Genomic DNA, 16,135 nt, shown 5'->3' on the forward strand with positions numbered 1-16,135 from the left:
GCTGGATGGGGGTCGAGGGCGGAGCTCGAGTTAAGGTGGACTGGGAGAGATAGGGGCTAGAAAGAGAGAGAGAAAGAGAAGAGGGAGGGGGAAAGGGACCGCGGCAGGTGAAGGGAGAAAGAGAGAGACAAGGAAAGAAGGAGGGAAAAGAGGAGGGTGGGAAAAGCTCAGAGTGCAAAGTAAGAGCTTGGAAGAACAGAGCGAAAAAGGAGGGAGGGATCCATCTGCGCCCTGCAGAGACTGGCTGGACCAAGGGGTTGAAGTTTATGTCCTTATTGGGCGGAGGGAGGGGGGCCTGGGGGGGGCGGGTGAAAAACCAGGAAGTGACAGAGGGTGTTGCTAAGGGTTGGGAGGGGGAGTTTGGGGGGTGGCAGGGGGCGGGGGGAGGGAGGGGAGGGATGGGGGGAAAGCAAGCAGGAGGACAGGTGAGACAGCAGGACAGGTGAGGCGGGCCCTGAGCGGGGGGGGGCGGGTGGGAGCCAGGTGAATGTACGGTTCTCGGCGGCCGAGGGGGGGGCGGGCGGCAGGAGGAGGCAGAGGGCTGCGGAGGAGGAGCCCCCCAGCAGAGAGCGGCGAGCCACTGACCGCGGCCTTCTGACCAGGACCGGAGCAGGGCCCCAAGCCCCCGGGCCTGGCGGGGGACGCGCTTCTCCCCACACCCGGAGCCTCAGCAGCTCCAGCCAGCGGACCCAAAGGCGGAGAGGTGAGTGTACCCCACTTTTGCCTCCTGGCTAGGGGTCCCCCATACTCGAGATTACTGCAGTGTCCTTCGTCTGTCCTGTAAGTGGGACCCCCCCACACACGCGCGCATGCAGACCAGATTCCCACCACTCCCCTTTCCTGTGCCTTCCCAACACTCCGGGTCTTGGGAATTGATTTTAACAGGGAGGAAAGGTAGAGAAGGAACCACAGCCTCCCCCAACCCAGGGCGGAGGGTCCCCAGAAACTTTCTATGCACTTCTGGGATCAGACGGATTGGCGGCTCCGGGATGGAGAGAGGGCGAGGCGGCGCTCAGCGCTCCCCTAGTCGCCTTCGTGACTTTAGAGGTAGACCCCCGACCCGACCGAGTTGAGGGAATGGAAACGCTGACGGACTCTAACTAGGACAACGCTCCCCCAACCTCCTCCGCGCCCCCTGGCGCGGTGGGTTGGACTCAGGCCAGTTGCATGGGGGGTGGGGGGAGCACAGGAGGAGCCGCGGCTTGGGGGAAAGTTACCGGCTGGACTATTTGGTTTCTTGCGCTTCCACAGCCGCGCTCTCTCGCCGGTAGTGGGGCTCAGCGACAACCTCCGAGCGATACAGAACGACCCCTCTCTCCGCCGCCCCTCAGTCCCACTCTCTTCGTTCGGGCTCCAGTACCGCCGCCACCTTTTCAAAGCCAGCTCCTGCCCCTAGAACCCAAGAGCGAGTGTGGGCGACTAGGAAGAATTCTACCTATCGTCCGTCCCCCACCGGCGCTGGCGCACCTGCCCCTACCCGGAGTGGGGGTCGCTACTGTGTTGTTGTAGGACCTAGTCTGAACGCGGCTGGCAGGGGGCTGCCATTCAAAGGGGTGGGGGGCGCTGCTTTCAATTTCCAGTTTTCCCTCTCTCCTCCCACCCCACCCGAAGTAAGAGAGCGACGTGTCCCGGCCAGAGCGAGGGGGGGCCGGGAGTGGGGGGGCGGCGTGGGCAGCGGGTTGTGCCCGGACACGTGCCTGCCCAGGCGCCCCGGCCCTGCTGGTGTTTGGAGAGAGGGCGGGTCCCCTGCCCCCCGCCCCGCACAACCCCCACGTATCAAAGGGCGGCTGAGACGTGGTGAGACCTCGGGGCGCCCTGGGGGGCGGGGGGCAGGGAGCCTGGGTCCGGAGCAGGGGAGGGGCAGAGGCGCGGGTGCTAGCTGACCCACAGGAAACGAGCGCTGCTGACCTAGTTTGGGACACCGGAAGTGGGTGCTGGGGAGAGGGGGAGACCAGCAGGCTGTCCTGGCTTCCGGGCCAGGTGGAAGGCGTTCTTGAATTGACCCCCACCCGAATGCAGTGAAGACCCCGAGCTGCAGCTGAGAAAGAGAATGAGTCAGCGCAGCTATTCCCGCTTCCCTCAACTTATTCCTGGAGGAGAGAGACAGTTTATCAAGGCGCAGGGGGAGCCAGATTGGGCAGTGAGGGGTTAAACTGGGATGGGAACTCTCTCTTTCCTGAGGGTGCATGTGTGTAGGGGGAATGAGGCCTGGAGGATTATGGGGTTGCCTCCTGCTGCCCCCACACACACCAACTGGTTTGGTCACCCCTGTACCCGTCTGGCACTGCTGGGAGAGCTGGCATGGAGTGGGCATCAGGTTGGGCAGAGACAGTGGGCATATGGAGTGTTGTGCTGGGCTGGAAAGGGACATATTTGTGACTGAATTTGGGTAGCAGTTAGTATTCCTCCTTAGTGGTGACTGGGGAGAAGGGCAGGGGGCTCCCCCTGGAGCAGCTGATGAAACAAGAAGAAATCTCTGTCAGTGCTGCCTGTCCTGGCCCCCGGGACCCCGGCTCCCCCAGCGTGCCTCTGTTACATGGTTGCTGTGGGCACGATGCAGCCTGCTCGCACCCCCAGACACCGTCCCCTCCCTTGGGTACCACACCCCTCAACCTTAGTACAGGGGTCGGGAAGGGGTTAATACCACCCAAAAGGGGCTCTAGGGAAGAAAGCAGGCAATGCCCACTAGGCTCAGGTGTCAAGGAGGCCTGCTCCACTGGGGCACTCTCATCCCTGCTCAGCTCTGGCTGACATGGACCCCAGTGACTGGGAGACAGGTGCTGACCTCTTCCCCCTTCCCCATGGTGCCCCCTGGCACCCAGGGCCCCCAGCTCCTCCTTGGCCTAGTGCCCGTCCTGGGAGGGCGCGGCGGGCAGCGGGGGCTGGGCTAACAATGCACCATCGGGCCCTTTGTGTGCTTGCACTTGGCACCCTGGGGAAGGGTGGGGGAGGGGGGCCCAGCGGGCATGGGGGGCGGAGCGCCTCTGGGGTGGGGACAGTGAAGGCTGGGGGAGAGAAGCAGAGAATGAAAGCAGGTGGGGAGGAAAGGGAAGTAGGTCAGCTAGGGTGCTGGCCCCCCATCCCAAGCCAGGGCAGAGAGAACCAGCCCCTGATCCTATGGCTGCCCAGATGGCATCATGCTGCCTGGGGCACAGCCTAGGACTGGGCATTTGGAGTCAGAAGTCACTGCCCAGGGGACTGCTCAGATAGAGGAGGCCTGGCCTGTACTGCCTCCTTCTTGGTGGCTAAGAGACCCAGTTCTGGCCCAAAGCCCAGGTCCCAAGACGGGTAGTGACTGGGCTCCAGGCAGGGCACTGCCCTCTGATAGAAGCCTCTGGGACTGCTTCGGGGCTTCCTGCCTCCAGCCTGCTTGGCTCCCTGACCTTCAGAGAGTTAAGACTGCCCTGCTACCAGGCCTTAGGGCCTATGCCTGTTTTGGCCTAGGGCTGAAGAGGAGGGTGGGGGAGGAAGGTGGGGACAGGCAGACGGATAGGACCCTGGCATGGGGTGTGCCCGCCCTGGCCTCTTCCCCCTCCTTCTGCTGAGTAAACTCGTGAGTAAACTTGACGTTTTGCCCGGACAGTTTGAAGTTGCCTCGCCGCCCCCCCACCACCACCAGTCCTGCCAACACATAGGCGGCCAGGCGCCAAGGCTGGCCTGGGGGACTAGGGGGAAGGGGTTAGAGCTACCGTTGTCCACCATCACGGACCCTGGAGAGGCAAAAATGATCCCCCACCCAGGCAGACCCAGGTCTTGGCAAGAGTCTTGGCTGGGACCTCTAAACATCTGTCCCAGAACCTTGGGGAGCCTACGGAAACTGGCCTGGAAGCAGGGCCTCTGCCCATTTCTGACTTCCACCCCCACTAAGTAAAGGCACCCAGCTGCCCTCTGGTCCCCTGAGTTGCCACTTTTAATGTTCACAGGCTACCGGACACAAGGGGAAAAGCTACCTTTAGCAAATTCCACAGGGACACCAGAAAATGGTTCCCTCTTCATTCTGTCCCACAGCCTGGGGTGGGTGGGAGGCTAGTGGCCTTCCTTGGCATCTTAGCCTTCTCTTCACTGAGGCCTCCCAGTTGCCATGGCCTCAGCCCTAGAGGGTGGAATCCACATTTACCAGCACAATTTCTTGACCTCACCCCTGGGCCTAACCCTATATATATCTCTCTCCACCATACTACCCAGCAGGCCCTGGCCCTAATCTTCCCCAACCCCTTCCTCTGCTTGCTAGCATCACAGAGCCGAGTCAGCTTTCAGAGCTCTCCAGCCAGAAATACTCGTGCCAGATCCAGGGGCTGACGGTGCCCCAGACAAAAGAGGGCTAGTGGCAGGTAAATGGAGCCAGTGACCCCCACAAACATGCCAACTGACTTTTTACTTGACATCACTAATTCCTCTTAGGCCTCCCCTAGGCCACCAGAATAGTCCCGAGGCCCGGCAGGGGGAAACGCCTTCCCAGTCCCTGCCGGCTTCGGAGTGGGGCTCCACCAGGCCCTTACTTTCGACCTCATGTCTCTGGCTTCAGTTTCCTTCCTGTTTCCACCGCCCCCCCACCCAGCTCCTCCCCACCCATATGCCCCTTTCAACAGACATCCTCTCCTCCTTCCTTCCTCCTTTCCTCCCGCTTTGCCTGGGAGCAGGGGTCCTCTCCCTCAGCCATAGACCTCCTGCCTTTTACCTCTTCTAAACACAGTCCCCCTGGAGATTCACGACCACCTCCCATCCCCTGCTCTGCTCTCCCCACCCCATCAGCAGCGAGGCTCTGGGGAAGGCAAGAGCACAGGGCTTCTCAAGGGAACTACAACTCCCAAGGTACATGCAAAGCAATTGTGGTGCATACTGGGAGTTGTAGTCCTCCTTGATCTCACAGTTTGGTTAGGTTGGAATTTTTCTGGATGGGACTAAAAGTGGACCGGGATGACTTGGAACCTGGGGATCCTCTGGATCCCCCCAGCTTGTCCTCATCACCTTGTTCCCCCATGACACCACGTATCCATGATTGTCATCCACCCCCCCTCACCCCCAGCTGAGATATGCTACCCATTCTCACCTTAGGGCTCCACCCAAGAGATGCCCACACCCTGCCCTGCTGCCCCTGGCAGGGGTGGAATGGAGGGGCCCCATGAACTCCCTCCCTGCCCTGTGCCCTCTAGGCTGGTTCCCTCCCTTTACAGGGATCAAAGGGCAGAGAGCAGCCCCACCCCACTCCCTGGCAGGCTGCGGGCACTAGGGCGATCAGGAATTGCAGGGACTCTGGTGCCCAAGCAAATGCTTGGGCAAGGGGTTGCCGGGAGGCCAGCACCTGGCGGCAGGAAGACACTGGCCCGCATCCTGGGGAGTGGAACCTTCGATAACTGTTCATCAAGCTGTCCGTAGCCCCCTTGGACTCTTTGTATAGGCCCTAACCCGTGTACTGCCTCTTGAGGAGATGGCTTGAGAACAGGGTCTCAGGCCTTATCTGTAGTACCTAGGGGCCTGGGCCCGCCTAGCTGGCACCAAGGCACAGGGGTGACCCTCCCCCACCCCAGGCCCACAGTTGGCATGGGTGCTGGGAGCCAGGGGGGTAGGAGGGAGAGGAGGGCAGGACTGCCAGCATCCTGGTGGGTAGGTGCCAACCGGGCCGGGAGCTGGTGAGGGGCAGCAGGCCAGCGGCATTGAGCCAGCAGCTGTTGGGGGGAAAGGGGAGGGGATATTTTAGGGGGCATTTCTGTGGTCCCCCCTCCCAGCCCAGCAGGACCTGGGATGGCCTAGTGGCTGGGGGACCTAGGGCCCGCCTCGTTACAGGAATAAGAGACCCCCAGAGTTGTTTAAGTGGAACTTTGTGGCCCACCCTCCTCTGGGCTCAGAGCCCTCCTGAGTTGCCCCTCAGGCCCAGGCGGGTCCCACCCAACCGGCCAGGGTGGCAGCAGCTTACGCAAGGGGTGGGGCTAGGCGCTTCCCAGCAGATGCCCCCTCCCGGCTCCTTCCTCTTTCGGTGCCCACAGCTCCCCCCATCTGTCCACCCCACCTCAGGCCAGCTCTATCCCCCTGATCCCCCTGGCCACTGGGGGCTGGCACAAGTGCTGCCCCCTGGCCTGGTTGGCAGGGGCTGGCACCCGGGCAAGGAACTGTGGTATGTGAGTGGGTTTGGGGTGAGGCATGGGGAGGGCGGGGTGCTGCCTTGCCCAGCCCCTGAGGGCCCCAGCCCAGTACGGGGTGGGGAGAATTCGGCCAGCTCCCAAGGGTGCTGAGGGCCCCACTGGGGGTCTGAAGTGCCTCCCTGTGGTCCCCTGTTAGTCCACATGCCCTGAGGGGCTGGGACCTGGGCACCTGTCACCCCTGGCACTGACTGTCCAGGCTTCCCCTCCTCCCTCTTCTGGCCACTGCCGCCTCCTGTCCCCTCCCCTCCCTTCTTCCTTCTCCTGGTCCCACCTCCAGCAGCCTCTCCCATTGCTCCTCCTCACCTCTGTCCTCCTGGACTGTCCCAGCTCCTACCTTTCCTACCGCTCACCTTTTTCCCCTTTTAGGACTGAGTCAGGACAGGCGGGGGTGGGTATAGCTGGAGGTTCGGGCACCACAGGCAGAGACTCTAGGCCCTCTCCCACGCTGCCAGGCCTCTGGTAACCCCTCCCTCCATCTGGGGGGAGGGGGGACAGCACCCAGAGGGTTAAGGCTGTAGGGGGGAGGGGCTGGGCCAAGTCGTGGGCGGCCCCTTTGAAGGAGGGAGCTGGAGCGGGGAACAGCCACCCTGCCTGCCCCCCAGCCAGGCCCTCCCCCACCCCTCCCAACCTGTTCCCCCCAGGGGCCAGGAGGAGTTGCCGGCAAGGCCCCTCAGCGTTCAGGTGAGTAGGCCCCGCTCTGGCTTGGGAGATCAGGCCCCAGGGGAGGCTCGGGAGGCCTAGAATTGGCCAAGGGTCAGAGAGGGGCTGAAAAACAGGCTAGGAAGAGGGTGTCCAAATTTTCACAGGGGTGGTTTAGGGACCTGAGGGCCCGAGGGGCTGGAGTGTGGGGGAGCCTGTGTGTCCAAGGGACGTAGGAGGGCAGGAGAGCAGAAGAAGGGGCCTACGGGAGCCGAGGGGCTGCTGGGCCAGGACAGGAGGTTGGACAGGCTGGCAGGGAGCCGGGCTCCGGGGATTGGGCTGGGGTGTCCTCTGGGGCTGGGGGGCTCAGGTTTCTGCCGGCGGCTTGGCGGGTGTGGGGTTACCAGCCGGCTCGGTTACGCAGCCGGGGACGCTAGGCTGGGGGGGAGGGGGTGGGCACAGGGCAGACCCTGGCACCTTGTGGGTCTCCTCAGGTCCTAAGGGGATCTGGCGCTGCTCCGGCAGACCCCTGCTGGGAGCACTGATGGCCAGGGTCTGTCCAGGCGCATGGTTGCCTGGCCTTGGGTGGGCAGCCTCTGGGGAAACTCCAGCTGCTCCAGGGCTGGAAACTCTGACGGGCAGAGAGGCCTAGGCTGTCCCCCCACCCTACCCCACATCCGCTCTCACTGTACACCCCCCACCCATCTTCGCCGAATGTTCCCCCCGATTTTGATCCTGTGCTTCATCCAGAATGGGGTCGTGGGTGCCTAAATGCAACCATCTCATCGCAAGACCAGGCCTTGGAGGGCAGGCCCGGTTTCTTAATTTAATTCCTCTGCCCCTCTCCACCCGCATCCATCCATCGGCCTGGGGAGAAGAGAAGAGATGCTTGGAGTAGGGCGAAATGGAGGAAGTGGGAGAGGCCTGAGTGAAAGAACCAAAAGCCAAAAGAAAGGAGAGGTAGGGATGGTTCCTTGGAGACCTAGGGACTTAAGGACGCAGTAGAGAGAGAGGAAGCAGGAGGCTTGCAAGGGCTGAAGGGAGGAAAGCAAAGGATGAGTCGCGGAGAGGGGAGACAAGGGTCCGAGAAGGCAGGAAGGAGACAGGAAGAGGCCAAGGCAAGGGGCCAAGAGTGGAGAGGGGCTGAGGGCAGGGGTCCCCAAAGGAAAAGAGGGGAAGACTAGGGAAGGTGGAGTTGCCCCATTCCTTCCCCCGCCATCTTTTATCTTCCTCAGATTTCCCCTGATGCGATCTCAGAGGCTGTGGACTAGGGCAGGTGTCATGGAAAGAAAGTGTAGGGGAGCACTGAGGTCTCCCTCCTGTCAAGAGCTGAAGCACCAGGAATTGGAGATTTTGAGGGAGGAGAGGCTTAACCCCCACAGCACCGGGAAGCAACCAACTCCCCTTGCCTCCTTCCCCCTTCGTGGCTTGCGGTCTCTCTTCCCCGCCTCGGCCCCCAGGAAGTGTGAGTGCTGGGGGTGGTGAGGTTAGGAGGGGGAAGCGACATATGGGGGATGGGGAAGGCATGTACTAGCTTGGAGGGGCTGGGTGGGGAGCGAAAGGCTCCATGCATGTCTGGGGCATCCTGGGCCAAGGGCCTCTCCTTCGAAGCCCTTCCAGTCCTCCAGGGGATTCACCTCCACCTCTCACCCCGCCTTTCCAACTGGGCAGCCCAGATGGCTTCAGCCCCTGGGCCCCAGAGGCCCTAAGAAAGGGTGGAAGAAGCTGGGGAGCTAGGATTCCTGGGTCCCTGAGGACTTTGGACTGGCTGTCCTATTTCCCCACCCCCACCCTTGGTCCAGCCACAGGCCAAAGCCCTGGCTTCGTGCAAACTTCGCTCCAAAAAAACAGGAAGAGAACCTGAGGCTGGAGTTGGGGTGGGGGTTGGGGGGGAGAAAGGAGAAAGAAGTAAGGGGGAAGGGTGGCCAGCCAAGGTGGGAAGAGCGTCAGGCCTCTCCATCACCCTGGCAGGAGGCATCACAGCCTGGCCCTCATCCTCACCCCAAGCTGCTACACCTGGAGAAGCTGGCCAGGTCCCTCTCGGGCTCTCTGGCAGAGCCCGGAGGTGGGGGCCTCTGAGCCTAAGGAGGGGGGGCTCTGTGTGCCTGAGTCTCAGGCCCATATCTATTTTCTCCGCCGCTAATCCTGTTTCCGCCTGCTGCCCCCCACACTAAGCCTCACTCCCCTAATCCCCAGGGTGTGGGGAAGGGGGGCCAGCTTTACTCAGCTGCCCCATTCAGGGCCTCGTATCCCAGCTCTTCAGCTGGCTCAAGCCGGCAGTGTTGGCCCTGGTATTCCCCTAGCCCTTCACTGGACACTGCCTGAGGTCAGCACCTGGAAAGACTTTCAGCCTCCTTTTCCTTCCCGTGCCAGGGCCAGTGCCCTCTACCTTTTGGTTTCTTGGTGGTGGACACACCTTGGGAGGTGCCTTCGGGCACTGAGGGGTAGGTGATAGGGGCTCCCACCTTTGCCCCCTCCCATACTGTTCTATCCCCAAAGTCTTCCCCCCACCAAAGATGGGGCAAGCTTGACTCAGGGCCCAGTTTCAAGAGAGCTGCCCACCGGCTTGGCCGGTCTAGCCGGCCTGACAGTGAGGGGAGCCTGGGGGGGGTGACGGGAAAGGGGGGAGAGATGGGGCGGGGCCCCTAGTTCTTCCCCCTACCAGGCAAACAGACCTTGCCTGGCTCCCTGGCACAGCTGCCCCCCCACCAACCACCACACACACCCATGCCCACAAGGTCTTAGCAAGAGGGGGCATGCCAGGCTGGGTGGGGATGGGCTGTCCTCATGGGCGTCGGGGGGCTGGGCCCTCTGGGATACAGAGGTGGGAAGGGTGCCCAAGTTGGGGTGGGCACCCTGGCATCAGTGCCCCACCCTGGCAGAAAGAAGGGGGGAGTTCCTCCCCATCAATCCCTCCCAGATGATGGGGCCTGGAGTGCCCCCTTGGCCTGGTTGGCACCAGCCTAGCTCCAGGTGGCACCTAAGTCAGCATGGGTGCCAGAGCCCTGGGTAAGGGCTAGGGGAGTTTCCCAGAAGCTAGAGACCCATAGGAACACCTCCCCTTCCCAAATGGGTCCTCTGCCTCTCTCTCCCTTCATTGCTACCGCATGGCGGTGGGCTTTGGAGTTAGGCCCTACGGGTTAAACACCTACCCTTGCCCAAGCCCCTTGTGATCTGCATCGTGAACCAGCCTGAGCCTGTGACCTGACAGCAGGGTCAGCCAATCAGCAACCCCACCACACCAAGTTGCCACGGAGATGGCCCTGGGGTGGGAGAAGGGAGGCGGGCTTAAGCAGCGGGAATGGGTGGGGTGTGGAGGGAAGAAGGGAGAGGGACAGGGTGAGCCACGTGCCTGTGGGTGCACAGCTCCGGGCCAATGGACAGCGAGGACAGCCCCACCCATCCCCCTCAGGAGGGACAGGATTCACTTGGGCTCGGGAGGGTGCCCACTGCTACTTGAGTGGCCACTGCTGCTGCCCACCTGGTTTTGTTTGTTCCTAAGTCCTGGGGCCATTTGCCACTTGTACTATTTGTAAAGTACAGGTAGGAAAACCCAAGGAAACTGGGAGTGCTCCCAGACTGCTTGGCCCCCAGGGAGAGAAGTGATTTGGGGACTTAAGGTGGGAAGGGGTGGGCTATCTGAGGGTGTCTGACTGTAGCTTATGAGCCAGCACATGGGTGCTGCTCACTCAAGGCTTCCACGCAGGCATCCGAATGCTATAGGGAAGACTGGGAGGCAGGCAGAGACGATGCAGTTCTTCGTGTCCTCAGAAGGAAACCTGTAGCCCTCGACTCCTCCGACCCCCTCAAAACCCTTCCCCATCAGTGGCCGAGACTGAGCGGTTGTTGGGAATGACAGAGAAGACACTGGCAAACTGTCAGTGAGACTTGCCCTACGGATCATCCGGGTCAGCCTTTAATTTTGCAGATGAGGAAACGGGAAAGAAAGTGACTGGTTCAAGGTCATGTAGCTAGTAGTAACCAGACTCCCCCTGGGTGATTTGACGGAGGGAGACAGACCTTTCTCCCAGCAGAGACCATCTGTCTAGTGCAGTCTGCCTCCGGGTGAGGCTTGGTTTCTCCCTCCCAAGGCCAAAACTTTTATTGAGCCCCTACTATGTGTTAGGCGTTGTGCCACCCACGGGCTCATTTAACCTTCACCACAGCCCTAGGAGTCAGGTGGAGTTATCCCATGTTATAGACAGAAAAGAAGGTTCAGAGATTAAACAACTTGTTTAAGGATCACAGAGCTAATCAGCCGCAGAGTGAGGATTCAAACTCAAGCCTGGACGACTCCAGAGCCCAGCTCTTTCCAGGCCTCAACTCTGTCTCCAGTTGCTCTAGACCACCAGATGTCAGGGTGGAAGGGCTGAGCCCCTGCAGCTTTCATCCCCACCCGCTCCTTGTGTACCATGAGGAGACAGAAGCATAGAGAGAAATGACTTGGCCAAGGTCATTCAGCAAGATAGTAGCAGAGCCAGGATTAGAAGCTGATCCCCTCACTTCCAGGCCAGACTCACTCTGCTAGCCGCCTCCCTTCACCAGCCTTGGGACTGCCGAAGTGCTGTGCCTTCTGTGGCTGTGTCTTGGAAAGGCTAGCACAGAGGGTGGAAGAAGGTCTTCCGGAGAAGGGGGCTCTCCTGCCTGGCCAGGAATGGAGAGGGAGAGCTGGCGGTGGCAGCCCGGTGGAGGAGGGGTAGGGCTGGAACTTGGCCTATTGGCAGGGGGAGGGGCGGGGACGATGCTTATCGGTGCGGGGCAGGAAGCACCCGCGCCAGCGCCAGCGACACCCCAGCAAAGGGTGGCTGCTCCTTGGCCCCATGGGGGAGGGGAGGATGTGGGGGAAGGTATGCTGGGAGCTGTGTTTCCCTTTTGGCCTCTACAAGGGGGAGATCTAGAAGGGGAGATGAACTTTTAGTGGGTGGGGAAGAAAGTCGGGTCCTGGGGAGCCACCTCCCAGGTTTGCATAGTGTTTTATAGTACACCAAATGTTTTAGGGAGATAATGTGAGCTAAAGCACCTGACCTTGCCTTGAACAGACCTTGGCCCAATGTGAATCTGAACTCTCTCATTGGCCTCTGGGCTGAGAAGAGGTTCCATCACAGAGACTGTCACCCCACTTTTCAGATGCCTGAGGCTGGCTGCGAGAGGCACCCGGAGTCCTTCAGCCAGTTCTTCATGAAGCCTGAACCAAAACACAGGCATCCTTTCTCCCAGACCAGTGCTTCTTCCAAAGGGATGGGAACGGGGCAGGTGAAGCAGATGGGTCTCCAGGAAAGGCCAGAAAGGCAGAGCGCCCGCGCTCACTGAGGCAGAACACTGCACAGTGGTTAGGACCAGGGCTCGGCCCGCCGCCTGGCTTTGAACCTGTTCCACACTTCACATAGAAAGTCACATCACAGGTTCCTGCCTGTGAAATGGATAATTGTTACTTTAGAAGGTCATGGAAGATGAAATGGGTGTAAAGTACTTGAAGGGCCTATGCTCATGGCCAGTGCTGGTATTTTGTCTCTGGGCGCCCTGGCAGGGCTGAGCGCTCCTAACCTCCCCTTCTCCTTCGCTCCGCAGGAGAAGATGGGGAGCCCTGAGGATGACCTGATCGGGATTCCATTCCCAGACCACAGCAGTGAGCTCCTGAGCTGCCTCAATGAGCAGCGCCAGCTGGGCCACCTCTGTGACCTCACCATCCGGACGCAGGGCCTGGAGTACCGCACCCACCGGGCTGTGCTGGCTGCCTGCAGCCACTACTTCAAGAAGCTCTTCACCGAGGGTGGTGGGGGTGCACTCTCGGGTGCTGGGGGCGGTGGGACAGCTGCCGGGGGTGCAGGGGCCGGCGTGTGCGAGTTGGACTTCGTGGGGCCGGAGGCACTGGGTGCCCTGCTCGAGTTTGCCTACACAGCCACCCTGACCACCAGCAGCGCCAACATGCCAGCCGTACTGCAGGCTGCACGGCTACTGGAGATTCCCTGTGTCATTGCGGCCTGCATGGAGATTCTGCAGGGCAGTGGACTAGAGGCGCCCAGCCCGGACGAGGATGACTGTGAGCGCGCGCGCCAGTACCTGGAAGCCTTCGCCTGTACAGCCACCACCTCAGCTTCGGGAGTCCCCAACGGTGACGACAGCCCTCCACAGGCACCCCTCCCGCCGCCGCCGCCTCCTCGGCCTGTTGCCCGCCGCAGCCGAAAGCCCCGCAAAGCTTTCCTGCAGACCAAGGGGGCCCGGGCCAACCACCTGGTGCCCGAGGTGCCCACAGTGCCCACCCATCCCTTCACCTACGAGGAGGAGGAGGAGGCGGGCAGAGTGGGCAGCGGGCTGGGAGACAGCTACAGCCCTCCCACAGGGGCTGCCTCACCCCCCGAGGGGCCCCTGAGCTACGAGGCCTGCGAGGGTGAGGAAGAAGAGGAGGAGCTGGTGTACCCCCCGCCCTATGGGCTAGCACAGGGCGGCGGGCCCCCACTGTCCCCAGAGGAGCTGGGCTCAGACGAGGATGCCATCGATCCCGACCTGATGGCCTACCTCAGTTCCCTGCACCAGGACACCCTGCCTCCAGGCCTGGACAGCCAGGACAAGCTAGTGCGCAAACGCCGCTCTCAGATGCCCCAGGAGTGCCCAGTCTGCCACAAGATCATCCACGGGGCGGGCAAACTGCCACGCCACATGAGGACCCATACGGGTGAGAAGCCCTTCGCCTGTGAAGTCTGCGGCGTCCGTTTCACCCGGTGAGCACCATGGGGAGGAGGCCCAGCAGGGGCCATGTGGGGGGGCGGTGCACAGGGGAGAAAGGGATTGTGAGACCCGGGGTGTGGAGGGAGAGGATCCTGGAGGGACTGTGGGGTGGTCCCCAGGCTGAGGCGAGAGACCAGGAGAAAGAAAGTCAAGGAAGGTGGATCTGGGACCTTAGAGATCTGACTGTGCTGGAGGCAGGTGGTTAACCTGGGGCTAAGTCAGCAAGGGTCTCCCGGAGCAGAAATAGGGAAAGGAGCGCTAGGGGACGGGAGTGGAGGAGGCCAGGGAACCTGGCCCAGACGATCCAGGGATCCCCTCCTGACCGGCTCCCTTCCCCCCGCACCCCTGCCTGTGCCAGGAATGACAAGCTGAAGATCCACATGCGGAAGCACACCGGAGAGCGCCCCTACTCGTGCTCGCACTGCCCAGCCCGCTTCCTGCACAGCTACGACCTCAAGAACCACATGCACCTGCACACAGGGGACCGGCCCTACGAGTGCCACCTGTGCCACAAGGCTTTCGCCAAGGAGGACCACCTGCAGCGCCACCTCAAGGGCCAGAACTGCCTGGAGGTGCGCACCCGGCGGCGCCGCAAGGACGATGCGCCCCCTCACTACCCCCCGCCCTCCGCCGCCACCTCGTCCCCTGCTGGCCTCGACCTCTCCAACGGTCACTTGGACACCTTCCGCCTGTCTCTGCCTCGATTCTGGGAGACGTCCGCCCCTACTGGGCCCCCAGACTCCACCCCAGGGCCCCCTGATGACGACGAGGAGGAGGGGGCACCCACCACACCTCAGGCTGAAGGTGCCATGGACACCTCTTAAAGAGGGACGAGTGGCCGAGCTGGAGCAGCACGGGGACCGGGACGGCCCATGCCAAGCAGTGGGCATGTATACAGCAGAGACGGCGCTGGGGGTTCAGGCACTGAGTCTCCCTGGCATCGGAAATAGGCTCCTTCCCTCAGAGCCCTCATTCCAGTTCCAAGCCGAGAAGGTTTTGGGGCAGAGTCTCCCCAGATTGGGGTGCTCTCCCAAGGAGTGATACATATGATATTATGTATATATTTACAGCTCCATTGTAAAGGTGGGGTCCCTGTCCCCAGCTGCTCCTGGGGAGTAGAAGCAATAATGTATTTCTGATTTGTGGGGTCCCTCTTCGGCTATGCGGGTTTCTAGGGGGTGGGGGGCTTGGGACCAAAGCCTTGCCCCGCCCCCATGCCCCTTGGGGTTTTGGCTGTGTAAGGGGGTGAAGGACTGCCCCTCCCTTTCGAGACCCCTCCTTCCTGGTTTCTGTTCCCTTTTCCTGGCAGTGAATTACGCAAAGGGGGGCGGCAAAGGATGGGTAAGTGGGGGAAAGCAAGGTAAAAGCTTGAAAGACGGGGACTGGGCCTGAAAGGAAGGAGCCATCCCAGTCCCCCTCCGCCCTTCTCCCAGCGCTGAGTCATGGGGTCCTGGAGAAGGGGGCGGGGTGGCCTGATTGGCTCGCCCGCCCCTGGGGGCAGCGGGAGGGCCCCGCCCAGCCAGGGGAGCCGCTGCCGGTTCTCCTCCCCTGCCCTCCCCTCCCGCGTCCCCGGGCAGGGAATGTCTTGTTCCCGCCGCTCCCTCCCCGGGGCCAGAGGGCAGGGCGGGCCGGGCGGTGTCCTACCCTCTTCTCCTCCCCACCTCCTCCCCGCCCAGGTGCGAGCGCCACCACCGCCGCTGCCGCCCCTGACTCACGCCGCCCCCGGGCTGGCGCGGTGCTGGGTGTGGGACCGGGTGAGGGGCTGGGGGGGAGCCTGGCGGAGAACGGGCCGGCCGGCGCCATCTGGCGGCTGTGCCCTGCGCGGGCGAGCGCCCCTGGCGGCCACTGCCAGGGAGCCGCCTTCTCCACCTCCACCACCCCAGCGGCTGAGCCGCGCCCCCTTGCCAAGGCCGGGGCGCCGAACTGCTCGCCCGCCCCCAGGGAAAGTGGGCTGCGGCCCTGTGGGAAAGGAGTCCTCCCCTCAGACCCTTGCCTGCCAGGGCTCCCTGTTGGGGTGGGGAGAATAATTCCCTCACTCTTCCCTTAGGATTGAATCCACCCCCGTTCTGTACATAGCCTTTTCTGTTGGTCTTGTTGAAATCTAGTTTCAGATTTTTAACTACCCAATTCTGCTGGGGGTGGGGGTATCTCCCCCCCTTCCTCGCTGGGTGCTGGACCCCGCTCGGGCCTGGGCTCTGCCTTGCACTATTTCCCCTCCCTGGCCTGGCGGCCCCCCCCTCCTTAAAAGGGGCAGGTTCAGGGGCCCGGTGCTCTCCCTCCCATGCACCCCCATGCCCATTTGCACAGCTGCCCAGGTACCCCCAATAGTGGGGGAGGTCACAGGGAGGGGGTAGCGGGACCAGTCCTTGTCTCTATTTAAAAAGTGATGATGTAATATATTGGGGTAGGGGGAGGCCGGGTTGCTCTGGGCCTCCTCTTTGCATTTCAGGTGATGGGGGGCCCAGCCCCGGGGAGTGAGGACAGTGTGGCCTCCCCCCCCCCTTGCGGCTTCTCCACTCAGTGCCTTAAGGGGGGAGGCGGTCCCCCCTCTCCTGTCCCCTCCCCTTCCCTTGCCCCCCACCTTGGGTGTAAGCGACAGGAAGAAATAATAATAATTTAAGATTCACGCT

At 62.0% G+C, this 16,135-nt stretch overlaps 1 protein-coding gene across 4 annotated transcripts; it reads left to right on the forward strand.

Moving 5' to 3' along the window:
* The first annotated feature begins 318 nt into the window (after nt 1–318).
* On the forward strand, nt 319–16,131 carry ZBTB7B (zinc finger and BTB domain containing 7B). Of its 4 annotated transcripts, none has more exons than XM_070367279.1 (4): nt 319–442; nt 603–703; nt 12,348–13,498; nt 13,864–16,131. In XM_070367279.1, the coding sequence occupies exons 3-4, from the start codon at nt 12,354–12,356 to the stop codon at nt 14,327–14,329; spliced, it is 1,611 nt and encodes a 536-aa protein (XP_070223380.1). In that variant the 5' UTR covers nt 319–442; nt 603–703; nt 12,348–12,353; the 3' UTR covers nt 14,330–16,131. The 4 variants fall into 4 exon arrangements, with proteins under 4 accessions (XP_070223380.1, XP_070223382.1, XP_070223379.1 ...); XM_070367281.1 differs by having other exon boundaries at nt 407–425; XM_070367278.1 differs by lacking the exons at nt 319–442; nt 603–703 and adding an exon at nt 6,782–6,821.
* Nucleotides 16,132–16,135: the final 4 nt, after the last annotated feature.

This window comes from Bos mutus, chromosome 3, assembly GCF_027580195.1.
Source record: "Bos mutus isolate GX-2022 chromosome 3, NWIPB_WYAK_1.1, whole genome shotgun sequence".
In the NCBI taxonomy this organism is placed as follows: Eukaryota; Metazoa; Chordata; class Mammalia; order Artiodactyla; family Bovidae; genus Bos; species Bos mutus.

Coding starts and splice junctions, on each gene's coding strand:
- ZBTB7B (XM_070367279.1), top strand. CDS start 12,354: ATGGGGAGCCCTGAGGATGACCTGATCGGGATTCCATTCCCAGACCAC. Junction 13,499..13,863: donor TGCGGCGTCCGTTTCACCCG/GTGAGCACCATG, acceptor TGCCTGTGCCAG/GAATGACAAGCTGAAGATCC.